Genomic DNA, 15,751 nt, shown 5'->3' on the forward strand with positions numbered 1-15,751 from the left:
CCTTGGAATGGCGACAAAAAATTGGCGATTTCGGCTCTTTCGGGCTTCAAAATGGACATTATGTAACCCCTACGACATATACAGCATTTTAAGAATGAAACTGTGGAAAAAATAGTTCATGGAAAGAGACAAAAAGGTGGTATTTTTTGAAAGATAAGCTTATAAACTAAAATCGTATGCGAGGCCGACACACTGCGCCGCTTTATATGTTGGGGAGGGGTGCTGGCGCATGGCACTGTTGACATTTACGAAAAAAAATTCATAAAAAATCAACACTTAGATATTAAAAAATGCTCGCATACGTTTGTTCCTATTACTAGTGTGTGCCTTTCAACAAAATATGGTGAATAAAAACCAAAGCGCTGGCCAGAAAAATTGATTTTTCTAAAAAGGGGGCGTGGCTCATAACTCGAGATGACGTCATGATTACGTCATCAAAATTTGCATAAATTATCATCTTGCACTAAGGTACTCACACAAAAAAAATCAATGACCATAGGTAATCCTAAGTAGTATTTTTAGGATGTCCCCAAAGTCCTCAGCCACCCTTCCATACCACCTTAAATGTGTTACCTCACTGATTTGCTCTAACTCGCTGTACGTGCCTGTAGGCACCTATCCGACACACCTGAGAACACCAACCTGTCCGGTGAGAGGTCACGGCCGAGGTAACGGCTACTATGGCATTAAAAACTGTTAATTATTTTGGGAAGTTGTCGAAAATGATCTAGAGATATGATCGACTTAGCCGGATCTAATAAACATGTCCCACATGTTAGCAATTGGATTAAAGTTCATGTTTCGTCCGTGAGGACAGCAGAACAACCTTCCGGTGGGGAACAGATGTCGGAACTTAAGGTTTGGCCATGCTGACACACCCGTTCACGTTTTCTGTGTCTGAACTTATAAACTTTAAAAGTGCAAACACTCTCTATAATATGCATCTATTCATAGCACATGTATAATTTTCCATATTCATCATTGCAGGTGTATTTGACATGTATTGAGTAATAAAGCTAACCAATCTCTGGTTTGGCTGCTTGATTTGTGTTAGGAACAATCAGGAATGATTCCAACTTGAGATCATTTCTGTAACAAGGGCCCCTGTGAAAACAGCCGTATGTAGGCTGGATGGGGTCACCCAGCACCGTCCTGTAGCTAACCAGGAGGTATGATGATGTGTGTGTGGCCGAAAACCGGAAATTGTAAGTTTCCTTGGACTTCTAGGCTGTTGAAATAAACGAAAACAGTGTCGTGATTCTGCAGGACGTTCACCTGTCAGTACCTAATGTGTTTTTGTCCGTGAGGTGGGCCGTACCCGTAGTGCGTGTTGTTTGTATGCCTGCGTCGTGACATTGTGTACATCGTTGCCTTTGGGTCGCGTCCAAATTCTTTGAAAATCGTAAACAACCAATTACTAGGAAACATCAGGTTGTGTAACAACGTTAACATCTATTGAAAACAGCGTTCCGCTTTATTGTTTCCAGCTACAAGATCTTCAGTTTCGCCTAATAAAAGTACAGTTCTTCACAACATATGGAGTTAAATACATCTTACCAAAAGTCAGTTTATGTATAGACCTTTGCAGGCTAAAGGGTCGAAATCAGTCTAAAAGGGGTATATAATTGGCCAGGGGAGTTAGCCGGTGTTCTATGCCATAGTAGGACAGGCCCTTAGCCAACACAGAGCGGTTTTTACACAAGGTGAAATTGATGGGGATGCCCTTCATGGACCCCACCTCCTCCTCAACATCAGGCTTCCGTCCGTCCGTGTTAGTCAGTCCCAACACGAAGTCTGTTGAAGATGAAATGTGCGGCTGTACAAGCATAGTTAACAACAAGTATCTCTTATACTACGAACATCCTGACCAAAGGGGGTCGATCTTAGGTGACAAACAGTGCTGTTTACACATGAGAGCGGCTCTCCTGGGCTGTTGACCTGGAAAAGGAAGACAGCTCGACAAAAAGGTGGCCCGCACCCTGACAGCGGCGTCTTCCGCTCTTGAAAAGAAATGAGGTAACCTTTCACCTGCGCACGCTGGTAAACACTCGTGTTTACAGGAAGGTGGATGACCTCTAGTTGACCGGGTTTCTTCGAAAAATGGAAAGTCATCTTTATGTAAGGGTATCGTTGTCACGTGATCCTCTGACCACGGAGACTAATTTATTATCTCTCAGGCGTAAACGACAAAAATCACCTTTCAGTTGAGGAAGTTACTGCGTGCTCATGAGTAGCTAAACGATATCTAGTGAAGCAATACTTTGCAAATTTCCAGAGTTCAGATGTTTTCAATTTCTTCTTGTTTTGGTGTCTATGGCAAAACATGGATAGTAAATTGCAAAGGTTGACTGTCAGCCTCCCTGTGCCCTCTAAAGAAAAGCCCTGACCGTCCCAGCAGAGTTATTATTGTTACCGTGCCAGGTAAACAGGTGTTTGACCTTGATCGATTGCGCTTTCGTCGTGTGACGTCATTTCAGCCGTCCTTTCTTACGATCGAAAACAAGGCATTTCTATAGGGTCCAACGTCACCATTTCTATTGTGATGTGTTTTCAAAGTGCAACATAGGAAAAGAAAGTCAACATTTTAATCAGGGTACTATTGTATAGCCGTGAGTGTGACTCTGCTCATGAGGCCTTTCTTTTATTAATCCTTTAAGAAATAAGCACCGACGGTCTTCATTCACCTTCGCTTATGCGAAAAATGCGGGATTGTGAACAAACATTACATCACCCTTCTCCAGTTTCTATAACAAATATTTTTGGAGCGGTTAAGTGGTCGAGATCTGTACGCAGGAATGCAAACTCTGAAAGAAAATCTACCCATAGAAAACATGACGTGCGGGAGAGGCGAGCTGAGTAGAACATATAACACTTAACAGGTCACTCAGGTCGATATGCAGGTTGGGCTGGTACGAGTAGTAATGTAGAGGAGGATCTATGATAGCCATGCACCATGCATGCATAGAAGCTCGTTCAAATCATGCAAACAACACTTTACGCTCCTCTACTGTCATCATCATCCTCGGTACTGCTTTTAATGGCCAGTGCAGCGAAAAAAGGATTATCATCAGCTGCGCATGCGCAACGTTAGTAGGTGCAAACAAAAGTTTGGCATGGGGATGGAGGTGGTCATGTGCGATTGTCTATTGATGGTAATACCTATATATAATTACCTGAGTGTCATACATATACTTGTATATGAAATAGAATAAAAGAAATGTGTATGCCTATGATATCTGCACATGTGCATCCCACTGAATCGACTCAGTATGAATATGCCCATTGCGTGCCGTATCTAGATATTCGCAACAGAAATGTATCGAGAGCAAAATGCTTTTTCTCCTAGATTCTTGACATGACTTAAATCCTCAGATTTGTCTTGTATACATACTTGTCCCGTGCAACCATGGTCTCGTTTTTGTTTTGATCAAATGTGTTGGATTCTTGTGGATTACAATTCTGCCAGGAGAATGCCAGGGAGAAATATTATCCGGGCAAGTCTTAATACCTGGCATCGTTGTGAAGGCTGCAACCGGACAAACATTCAGAGTAAGAAAGAAAATTGCATATGTTTGAAGACTCGAGGTAAACTACAACCTTACAAACGTTTCTTTCGTATTTTCTGAGATTATTATACATGTAACTGAAGATTATCCATCAGTGATTACATTCATAATCGTAACAATTCTACATCGGCACATACTGTATCGGGGAAGACAAAGCCGTTTTCCCTTAGCTTGATTTGCTTTACCCGTGTTATAAGTGTTGTCTCATATTTGCAGCAGAGAACACTCCCTGGTCAGTGGCTGGTCAGCGCTTGTCCTTTCCTATCAGATGTCAGTTAAGTATGGACTTGTGTCTCGACCACGGACAAGTTATGTCGACATGGTCATAAAGTTGCTGACATGCCGTGTAACAGGGCACGACTGGACAAGAACACGATATGTTGTTTTCGAGCCCCACCGTCTACATATAGGTGTCTGCTGTTTACTTGGGCAATAACTGTCAGTCTCCCAGCAGATATGGTGAGGGGGTCGTGACGTTTTTCTGACCCCCAGGCGTCAGCCCTCCTTGTCAGCAAACCGTTACAGTCTCCCACCGCATCTGCTTGGAGATGACATAGGACTGGATGGTACGGCCATGTGTTAGGTCGGCTGGATGACCTGGATATCTAGCTATGTATTGCACCTCATGACTTCAATGAAAAGCGACCTGTAGGGCGCTTCTTCAATGACATCGACTTTGGCTGTACAGGCGATAGGGGGAAGTTGCAATGATATGCTCAACTTCCTCTTGAAACGCCCATCTCTATTCATACCTGCCTACTACCTCAAATCTGATCATGGTTTTTGTTTTGATGAGGAAATATCCTTGGAAATTTGCCAGTCAATGTTGAAACACACATTTCAAACATATGTACAAGGACTGCCTTGGCCTGCACGTAGGTCTCTGTTGTTCCTTATCACACATTAAGCGGTGCCAAACAGAGATATACTGCTGTCTTCTCGGAAATTGTTATCGTCCTAAAGACGTGACTGTAGGCACGTCTGGAGTTAAGGCAGCGTACAGGGCAGAGCAGCGAGAAAGCTGAGCATTTAGCACCTCTCAATTTACTTTGTTTCCAGTATCAAGTTTCAGAAGACCAGTGAAGGCTGAATCCCCGCTTACGGTAACCACACGTTCTTACTTTGACCACGACTGTCCAAACTACACTGCCTATCAGACCTGTACAACCAATTTTCACATCTCTGAAGAAGACATAATTGGGATATTGCTACAGCTCCCTCTGTGTTGAAGATAAGGTGTAATACAGTAGTCAGACCCCAGACTCCCCAGGTACGGCACAGATCATCTAATCCGCCCAGGCCCTCTCAGGACAGACCGGTACCTGTCAATCAGGCGGCCCGTTGGCGCGGGGTTATTGTGAGCAGGCGTGCCCCGGGCTTGTGTCACCCCGGGCGCACGTGCCCGCCTGTCAGACCGCAGGTGAGACAGGTCACCGGTCAGTGACTGACACTACTGCCCGCCCTGCACTAATGTGGCGTGGAAGAAGACTCAAACAGCCATGCACGCCAGGAGTGTGGGCAGGAACAATAAACAAGGAGACCAACATAGTCCGGGATACCACAATGTGTATACACCTGTACACAATTTTACAATATACGTCATCATACTATTATGATATTTGAGTACTTTTTAAGCAATAGTCGGTTTCGTCTTAAGATGGTCAAAATATGAAGTTCCCAAGTTCTCTTTTCAATTTTGCATGTTACACTGAGAACGGTGAATAACAAAGACTTATGATATGATAAGTCCAACACTGAGACTTCCTCGTGATTGAGAGAAATAACGTAATAATTAAGTGGTGCTGCATGCAGATCTACACATTCCGTTACTTGGCCGTTATATTTCTGTGTTGTGGGCCTAAACCAATGCTGTCCCTTTTTAATTGTTTTTGAAAAATGTGACAAAATTGTACTCCATTCCTGCTTGTGTATTTTGAGTTTTGAGCAAGAGTTTGAGTTAAATCTAACCTCCTTGCATAAACCCAACAGATCCTGCTCTGTACACAGGCACACAGACGCACAGACAGAGGCTGTACAGAGGTCAAGGCTGATGAATTGGACTTGTCAGGAAGCGTTCCTGAATCTTGTCTCTGAGAAGGAGCTAATGCTGATTTCAGAAGCTCCTCTGGAGTTAAGGTATACATTATACATAGCGCCGGGTAACACTTAAGCGTTGACGGATGGATAGTGAGAGGGCCCGGCACGCGTGCGGCGCAGTGTAAGGTGACCACAACACCGATTTCCCCGTGCGTTCCCGCCCTCTCTCCGGCAAAGTCCCTCCCCTTAGCAGAAAAACAAGATTGTTGTCTCGGCGCCAAGTAGTCTCACGTGTTGGCTTCTCTGACTCTTCGGACACTTTCCTTGTTATTTTGGTAAATACGAGTAATCGTCCATGAGGCGTCCCCATTGGTGGAGCTAGCCGTGGTGCTACTGTGATTGACGTGTTGGAAATCCGACATGCCTACTGAATATGCAAGGAGAGCGTCATAAATAACAGCGTGCTGTATAAAAGCCGGTTGAAAAACAACTACAGTTACATTTGCGGTGAGCGTGCAAGGAGGTTAGCGGCGAAACGTCGGAGGAACAACCGTGTGTGGGTTTTTATTTGCGGCGTTTCTACTGAGAACCGACGGGCTGTAGTCCATAGAAATGAGAACCTTCCAGCTGTTGTTTACCCTGGGCTTGGCGGTGGCGTCCTACACAGGTGAGTACAGACATATTTTCCTGGGTCGGGAAGCAATGGCGTGTTTTCAGCAAATTGGAAAATATCTCCTAGCAAACAACGTCGGCTTGGAATTGTTTTGTTGAGAAAAAATGAACAGATAATTTGTTATTTAGGAGTGGTGCCCCCTAGGTGGAAAAAAATCCACTCATTCATTAAACAACCATTCTGTCTGTGCCACCCGGTAGCTCGTCATTTCCTCTTTAGCAAAATAACAGTCAAGTTCACTGAATAGTAATATAGAGATACAGCAGAGTCTTTCCTCATGACCACAGTTTTAGGCTCATTTAGACCTTAGCTTAGGGATCGGTGATTTATTTGTCTCCAAGTTGACCCATTGGTTTAGATGCGGTTGGGGGTTGTGGGGCGTGTGGCTGTTGGCTGAGGGGCGCTGAGCCGGTGGCAATGGTCGGTGTTTATCTTGTGGTTTGGCGATTGTGCCAGTCATGAGTCAGTATACTCAATAGGTAGCCCGATTGTTCGGGACGGACCATTATGTGCAAAAAGGTCGGCTTAGCGGAGATATCGACTGACTGAACACTGGACAAAGCGACGTGACTGACTTAAGTCATGCAGAAGGGCAACCAGAATGAATAACATACGAAAGGTCGAGATGCCTGTCCAATGAGATTCTGTTCTGAACGGGGCTCTCTTTCTGTATTGATGCTGAATATATGTGTATCAGACAAGAAACCTACCTCCTGAAAACTGATTTTATAATTACCCTTTTGCAAGAATGCTGCGTCTGTTGGGTGTTAAAAAAATAACTGTTGTTTGCTTGAGGAAGCGTTGCCACGCCTAGCGTGTCCACCTAGAGCGGGAAATCCTCCGTAAACACCTCACTCTGCAGGGAAACGGGTCGGAGGGACGCACGCTCGTCAGGCGCCATATGTCGGCGTCGTGAGGTCAATACACGGAATTTCCGAAGAATCTTGTCATTCTAAGTAGGAAAAACAAAGTTGTGATTAAATTTACTGTGGAACATTTTTACACCACAGTGCCAGACGGCTGCAGGGGCACGGATTAGCCCCCGTGTGTGTTTGTTCTGCTGATTGGTGATGTACAAATGAGATGCTCTTTCTCCAAGTTTGATGTTACTACTGTAATCCACCAAACATCTAGACTTAGTTTGTGAGCACAGGAATGTTTGCGATGTCCGCTCGGATCAGCCTACATTATGGATGGTGTGGCAGAGTTCAGTGACCCCGTGTGTAAGGTGACACCTGAGGGTGGGGCGGGACAGTTGTACAGGTGATGCCGGTGTCAGCCTTCCCGCGCGCGGGACAATACCCATATAGAACCGGGTCGGGACAGGCAGAGATAGATATGGAAACTGGGAACGGCACGGGAAACTTAGGAAGTGAAAGGCTGATACTTCCTTCTTAGTACAAAGCGCAGAACAAACTCTATAAATCAGGAACAGATTTACTTACAATGACGTCATGTTAACTAACATTAAGATCTATAGTATAGTAGCTATTTTGGTGCACAATTACTGAGAAATTGTAAAATTGATAAAAGAATCCTTCAAATTAAGTTGTGGGTAAAGTTTGTTTCCCTGTGAATAGTGACCCCTGGATGCCATCAGGGCACATGTCCACCAGTCTTCCGTGTCAGCTTAGAGCAGTCCACTCGGAGGTGTAAGCAGCCGTTGACAGTTGTGTTCCAGACTTGTCTGTTCTAACATATCTTCCGTTTCTCATCCACAGCCCAAGTGCCAGTGGGGAAGCCTGCAGAAGTAGTGCCCTCTACCGAACAAAAAGGAGAGGTGCAGCAGTACATGGAGGTGGAGGTGATCGAGAGGCCCAAGCCCCGACAACGGAGTTTCCCTCCCAGCAAGTGCTGCTCCATCGGCAAGCGCGTGGCTCTGAAGCAGTTGTCCTGCTCCGTGGACGTCCACCAGGTGGCCAAGAAGAATAACGGAGCGCACAAGAGGAAGATGAAGTTCCACGGGTCCGAGCCGGCCGGCAAGCGGAACCAGAAGGGCCTGATGCGGAAGGTGGAGAAGTGTGCTCCGCTGAAGGACTCAGCATCCATGTTTATGAAATGTTGCCAGGTCCAGACGCACTACATGAAGAAGGTGGACCGGTGCCGAGACCTCCCTACCCGTAAGCAGCAGAGGCAGTGCCGCAGAGGACTGAAGGCCGAGAAACCCGGCCGACGGATGCGTCCTAACAGAGAGTAGAACACCTGGTCTCAGAACTCTGTTCTTACCATACATTCCTTTGTGAGAAAGGTTACCTACGAACTCAGGTGCAAACGAAACAGTTATCGCTTTGTATATTGCAGTGTCAGCAGAAGGTATGTTATGTTTGGTCACATGGGCAGCAGCATAAATGTTAGAATAGCATTAGTACGAGCTCAGAAAGACTTGTTGTAGACATGTTGTTGTAAGGTTGTCCATATCTGATGTTTGTTTGCATACCAAGACCTCTGCGTCCAAACGCAGGAGATTTTTTCTTGAAAGATGACTAAGGAGGTTGTAGTGAGGACCTCTTCTATTTCAGTTTAATAGTAAATGTATTTTAGTACATTTCAGGAGCTGCGGTGCTGATGCACAACTCGTAAGACTCACGTAGGTGCAGGACCTGTGAAATCTAACCAACACTGCCGGACATGGGATAACCTTGTACTAATGTATATTTATTGTGACATCCAGTGCTGTATACACCGACAATGTGTATTACCGTTACAGACCTGGGCATGTGTTTACGTTGACCAATTAGCCAGCTTCTTGTTGCACATCATGGCTGTAAGCCAGGATTACTCCAAGCCCCGGAGTTCCCTTGTTTATATTGTGAATACTGAAGCCCCCAGGATATATTCTGGATAGTGCAAGTCCTTGTTGTAGAAAAACAAGTCGTGACGGAGAAAAGAGATCCCAGATGTGTAAGGGCACATGTGTGCCCGGTTCATTCATCGTCATGTTGATACCTACATTGGATAAGGGTCGTTCCCTAGCGGTCAGCTGGTGAACTGCACGCCAGAAATATTTTGTACATATGAGTGATCCGAGTCCTTATAAGAATCACGCGAATGTCGGAAAATAAAATGTTACAAGTGACCGTTGTTGCATTCTTTGAATTGAATAATCTTGCTCAAGACTTAAACCACGAATTGTTGAATTTGAGAAGTGTACCCTTTCAATCATGAAATCGGTCTGCAGACTACCCTTATTAAAAAAACAGACTATTGTAACCAGTAGGCTCAATTTGTTATTTAACAAATCCCCTGACAGAACTCTTCTGACAAAGACAAACGGCCTCAGTCAATGTTTCTTTCAAACCTCCGTGTTTTCATGAGGAGTTTGTGAGTGCCGGCGCCAGGCAGACAGACCAGGAGACCAGAAAACTGCGGGGAGTAGTTTCCTACTGTTCGGAAGGTGAAATACGACCATTTCTGTTAATGTCAAGATCATACAGATTAAATCTAAAACCGCTCAATTGGTGATTTAGACCTATTTTTAGACCTTTGGTCTTAAGTTTGTGGCTGTGATCTTTACAGAAGGGTGGTATGTCTGACCTTGCACGCCAGGAGAGTCGCTTTGTTGTAAATCTGTTCCTCGTTAATACTGTTAGTGTTACGTAATGAATATGGTTGGAACATTCCCAACTGGACTAACTAGGCGTGGTTTTGGCTGATTGGAAAAACGACATATTATCGGGATCTGGGTAGAATTTCGAAAGTGAAGACGACATCAGCAGGTATATTAAGCAATGCTGGCGGTTTCATGGATGATATCCGTGTGAGAAACCTACCTCATCTCCAAGCAGAGGTTGGAATGAAAGATCGTATTAAATGTTTTCTGAGTGACTGTCGGCTTCTCTGACAGTCCTTTACCCCATACAGGAAGATAGAAAGTCAAAGAGCCTGCAGTACCGCCCGCGGCCGCCTCCAGAAAAATGGCTTCGACCGACCGTAGTCAGTCAGAAATGGGGAGGGTAAGGTAAAGGGGTTGATGTTTTTGGTTTCTTTGAGTTTGTTTCGACCCTAACAATGACTATATTTTAAAAGACATTTCACCAAGAAAAAGCAAAGGTACAAAATGTATTTTAGGTCATAAATGACACGTTTCCTTATCTTTTTACCAGTATCAAGTGTAAATGCCCTGTAAATTATCACACTTTGAAATGCGACCACGTTCAAATTTATCTTCCATGTTGTGATAAGAGTCATAAACATTGAACAAATGTAAACTGTCACATTGTTTAAAAAAGTCAAATCAGCCTTAAGAATTCAAAACCCCTCTGCGAGCCTTTCGTAATTTCCCCATACCGGAAAAGACGGAAATTCGACGGCGGTTTAAGCTATTTTTGAAATGCGACCGAGAGCGGTACTGCAGCTAAGGCTCTAATAAAGTATACCGGAGTAAACCATTAGGTTTGAAGCCAGTGAAAACTTTCTCAAATTGGTCCAAACATCTTTCCATATATCTGTAATGACCTTTAAGACTACGGGACATAAAAAGGATCGATTTTTTGGCACAGCGTGAGACCATGTAACACCGTTCCCGCCCGTCGAAGCGCCACCTACATTATATTCACATTTACATCATATCTTGTACGTAATCGATAAATCAAGGATATATGTGGACTGTATCCGCACATAAACCATATGACATATCCATTTATGTAATAAATATCTGGACACCACGCCGCAGAATTATATAACAGGGCTATTACGGTCATACCTACAATTTTACGTAACATAAATCAATAGACAAGTCCATAGTGCAACGGATCTACGTACCGATATAGCAAGATACAATTATGATCGATCTACTTTGATGTACTTTGATGTGTCTTTGATGTACCGACTTTGATTTCATTTTTTAGCCTCATTCATAACCACTCAGTTACATGTAGCTACCCTATATCTATATCCTTACTTAGCTCAGAATCATGACATAATCTTAGTAACTTCAATATTAAAACGACAATACTAGTGATGGGGCAGAGGGGAAAGTCGACCAGACCAAACCCCCAGTCCCGTCATCACTAGTTGGTTACTATTTAATAGCATCACAGTCCTGCTTGTGAAACACAACACGCCTGTAGCTTCCGTTCCAAATAATCAAACGACATGTATTTGTATAGCACCGCGCTATTTCGGAGGAGGAGAATAGCTTTATTTAACTACTATGTCATCTATTTTTGATATGGTACTGGTATTTAGAGCATCTTGAAGAAAAGTTTCTAAAATAAGCCGATGAGTGTAGGGTGGCCGGTCACGATGGGTCACAATTTCAAATGAAGTGAAGAAAATGGAGTTCTAACAGGATGTTTAAAAGCATCGATATCCTCCAATGACGCGTAGATTGACGGCGGGTCACAGTCGGTCAACAGGTCAATGGGCCAATACCTTGCCATGGGTTAAGTCCTGGCCCAGTCAGCTTGATGAGCAACTACAACAAGGCGATATCGTCGTCTTCCACCAGTGCTTTGTGCTATCTGTAGCCTTCAAGCTGACACCAGTGCACAACAGATTTACAAGTCGAAGCATTCCAGATTAATGAATGAATGAATGAATGAAGACCTTTATTGTACATTTTTGCCCCACTGGGCTAAGCACAGGTCACATTATACATATTCGATATATAATGGTGGATAGAGACAAACTGTGGAACGGGACCTGTTGTTTAATAGTGGGAAGGAGGAGGGACACAGCAAGGAGTCTGGTGGCTGGGAATCGTCCCAACCTGGCCGGGTGGTAGATGAAGCAAATTAAAGAGACAAGAGTTAACATTATAAAGAATACCATGAAGTTCTTACAGTACTTGGTGCCTTTGAAGAACACATCGACCTTGTTGTGAATAAACTGTCATCGTGGGCACAAAAGTTCCCGCGGTTTCTTCGCCACCGCGTGCGCCCTGTCTTCCGTGTCTGTGTGTCACGTGCCATGTGTCATTCCGCAGAGGGTCTCCTCCTCCTGCCCCAGAAGTGTTTGTGTCATGTTTCTCACATGAAAATCTACCAAGGCACCTTTGCTCTCTCCAATCCACTTAAAATACCGACATGTCCCTCAAGATGCGCCCGTATGCGATAAGGAATACCGATAATAACCCGGGAATGGTCATTTGGACATTCCATCACCAGGAGTACGAGGGAATGGATATCCAGACTACACGTGGTCGCTAACCACTCCGGAAACTGAGACAGCGGTACGGTACAGAGTCAATCGACCTTGGACGATGAAGAGATGTCGTTGCCGCGTTCTTATCTCTTCTTCGATGTATTGTCAAATCACAGTTTCATTGTCATCTCGTTCTATCCGACTACAACCACCTGTATCGAGAGAGTAAACTCGTGTGCCTCGTGCTAGTAACACATCTGACCACACGACTTTGTGTGTCTTGACTGACAGGTCTCCCATATGTAGAAGGTTACTAGTATTCGTGACCTTATTATATCACATGTTACGTGTTTGGGCGACGACGCTAAAAATATGGCAATGTCGTCATCTAACCAGTCTCGTCCATCCATCATCCTCCGCTAGTGCAGCAGGTCTGGCCCTGGTCTGGCCGGAAGGGCACGGGCTCTCCCGCCTCTCTTGGCAGTTATTCAAGCCTTCGTCAAGACCTCCCGGTCCTGACAGACTCTGCAGCAGCGTGGCGTTACCAGCGCTCATCTGACCTACGGCACTTTGCGGGCGTCCGAGCGGGGGCGCCTAACTGCCCTGTCTCCCCGAGAATTTTGCTGGGTCGACAGAGATTCTTTTTGAAGGGTCCCCTCGCCACGTTTGCACATGTTGTTCTTGGCAAGAGTGCTGGAGCCGCTCCAATTCACCAGCGGATAACATATCTAGCCGGCGCTGACGCCACGCCGGAAGGTGGCAAGCGCTAATGAAGTATGTGCCCTCACCAAGACAAAGACGTTTATAACGAGGTCACAGGGAGACCTGTCAGCACGTCACGTCGCTCAACAGACTTGACTCTACTTTTAGCTTCAAGCGCGCCCTCTCCATAGGAAACCATAACCCACAACCGGACTCAGGGTTGGCAATCAAAGAATATCCTGATGGGCGGACCGGCTGAGTACGTGTTACCACAGGTGCGATGGGGCTGCGACGCGCAGGAAAGACGCGTGGTCGCCACCACTGTCGCACGGTTGATGAAATGGGGGGAGCATTAGGACATAAGGGGTCAGGAGGGAATGCCCTCCATTGGCACATCTTAACTAGAACATTCCGAAACGGCAACTTGAATGCATTCCCAGTGGGTCAAAACGACATTCGTAAATCATGGTGATCTTTCATTTCCAGCTCCCCAGTGAGGGCGATGAACTTCTCACATAAATCCACAGTTGTTCACTCGTTCAGAGATATTGAATCGCCAAGTGACGAAAATTAAGGTTCCATCTGAGGAAAAGAGAAACCGTATTGTGATGACGTACAAACGTCGGGGATCGTCGGACCTGTCCCCCTGTACGTTACGTGTCTCTGGACGTAAATAAGGCTTAAAAACGGGCCATGATTACGGCACTGTCTGTCACACGGGGACTAAGTCTGCAACTTAAAGACCTTCAAATTTGCCTTTCAGGTCCATTAAGATTCCCCTCCATGCGTAACTTTGAAAACTTGTCCCATATGTTTATAGACACTGTCTTGAGCGTTCAAGTATTTGGAGGATTTAAACTTCTTTAATGGATAAGGACATTGTAGCTTGGACTCCTCGCCTCGGCGAATTTGATTTGAAGGAATGCGGTGCCTATTTAAAAGATTTGTTGTGTCCATACCGTTTATTTGTTGGTCCTCAATCAACCGTGATTATCACTGTCCAAATTAATTGGAGTTGATGTGTTTTGAGACAAACTTAGGACCTGCTAAATAACGTGCCGTTATAAGTGGAACTGCGCAGTGTTTATAATGGATGTTTACGTACTCAAGGCCGTAAGAAAGTTCTCTGTCTCGTAAACAGGTCCCCTTAACGTAAATTGGAAGCAAAGTTTTATTTGGCTTCCATGAAGGCACGTAGTAAGTGTTTTCTACATTTGGGGTCTCGGTTCTAGGCACATGGGCGTCAAGTCGTAAGTTGTTTAATTGACTTCAGTTCTTCTGTTTCGCTGGGATAGCTGAAGGGCCAGGGATACCACGTGACGACTGCGTGGTAAGCCTTAAAGGCGTGGTGCAGCAGCAGAATCGTTCCGCCCCCAATGTTCACCCATTCACCTGCCGACGTAAGCTTGGCTAGTGCCCCCTGCCTGCCCCAGGAACGGCTCGGCGTCACTTGTCGGCCCCGCTGACATAAAATCCTGTCATTAAATTCCACCCATTTCTCGCGGACTAATCTACTGTGGCCGAGGTAAACACGGTCCTGAGCCGTCCCTGCGGCAGCACCAAGCCGGAGTGGTTCCCAGGGCCCTGGGGGAGGGGGTCCGGTCGGCGGAATTCCACCCTTTGATATGGCGATATCGGGTTTATCTGGTTGAAGTGGTCGCTCGCGCGTTCCAGGGGGTGGTGTATATAAAGCGCGCGTGCCACCACTTGATCGGAGGCTCCGTGCAAGTAGCCAGGATCCGAGCGCCTTCAGGCAGCGATCACACCCTTCCAGCACTGAACATTGCGCAGCTTCTGCATCGAACCAGTTGAGCGCTGCACAGGAGAGGACTACTCCGCGGTGCAAAATGAAAGGGCTGCCGAAGTTGGCAACGCTCCTGGTCGGCCTGCTGCTGACGGGGTTGGGGGCTGCCGTACAGTTCGACAACTTCGAAGGTCAGTATCGGGCAATTTCTCCTCCGAGCAGGCCTAGCTTGGACTTGACCATATCATGATGTAGACTTGCTATACTAAACTAGAGATTTCCATTGCGTTATCAAATCCCCGAGACCCGTTTCTCCTCTCTCAGGCATAGAGCCGGATTGTTGAACATTGTAAGAATTTATTTTGTCAATTCCTGCCATGACTGGAGTGAATGCCGCATCAACGTATGGCATGAGGTAGATATGGACTGGATCTGTGTCACAGGGGTCAGTTTGTTGGCAAACGTGCAGCGTGGGCCTGTGACGAACCCCTGCAGCTGGGCCGACACGCCGCTACGCCCGACTTTGGGCACCTGTGTTTTAACGTCCAACAGGGCCAGGGAAGACGCACCTTCGCGACATTGCTAAACGCACGCGAGTTTCGGTGAGCCAAAGTTGAGAACGCTCCTCATCCCTGAATATTTGTTCCTAGACATGAAAGTCGATTGAAATGGCTCTTGGCCGGTTCGTGTTCGCACCATCCTTTGGCAGAAATAGTCCAATTGTGTGCCAGACAAATTGCAAACTTATCGGGATGATAAGCAAGGAAAGTCGCACAGACGGGCCTTCGTCTTACCGAGTCGTTATCACAAGAACCTTAAGTCCCTTTAAGAGTACCAGGAGTCTTAAAGGTTGACTAGCGGCAATGACAATTGGGAGCGCTTAGTATCAATCACATAATTTTCAACGTCCTATGTTCTCTGAGGACGGCGGCACAATGAGTAAGC

At 45.7% G+C, this 15,751-nt stretch overlaps 2 protein-coding genes across 2 annotated transcripts in view; both read left to right on the forward strand.

Moving 5' to 3' along the window:
• Window positions 1-5,956: 5,956 nt before the first annotated feature.
• Window positions 5,957-9,352, forward strand: LOC109485571. The gene is made up of 2 exons (XM_019789259.1): window positions 5,957-6,270; window positions 7,998-9,352. The coding sequence occupies exons 1-2, from the start codon at window positions 6,216-6,218 to the stop codon at window positions 8,471-8,473; spliced, it is 531 nt and encodes a 176-aa protein (XP_019644818.1). The 5' UTR covers window positions 5,957-6,215; the 3' UTR covers window positions 8,474-9,352.
• A 5,118-nt stretch (window positions 9,353-14,470) lies between these two features.
• LOC109485529 overlaps window positions 14,471-15,751 on the forward strand; it is a 6,478-nt gene continuing 5,197 nt past the window's right edge. The window contains exon 1 of the mRNA XM_019789222.1: window positions 14,471-14,997. Coding sequence (XP_019644781.1) covers window positions 14,910-14,997 — 88 coding nt within the window. The 5' untranslated portion in view covers window positions 14,471-14,909. The remainder of the gene's footprint in view (window positions 14,998-15,751) is intronic.

This window comes from Branchiostoma belcheri, unplaced genomic scaffold (genome assembly GCF_001625305.1).
Source record: "Branchiostoma belcheri isolate BF01 breed outbred unplaced genomic scaffold, Haploidv18h27 scaffold11, whole genome shotgun sequence".
In the NCBI taxonomy this organism is placed as follows: Eukaryota; Metazoa; Chordata; class Leptocardii; order Amphioxiformes; family Branchiostomatidae; genus Branchiostoma; species Branchiostoma belcheri.

Excerpts from the sequence above, each read along its gene's own strand:
- LOC109485571 (XM_019789259.1), top strand. The coding sequence starts at position 6,216 with ATGAGAACCTTCCAGCTGTTGTTTACCCTGGGCTTGGCGGTGGCGTCC. Across the intron at positions 6,271-7,997 it reads GGCGGTGGCGTCCTACACAG|CCCAAGTGCCAGTGGGGAAG; the intron begins GTGAGTACAGAC and ends TCTCATCCACAG.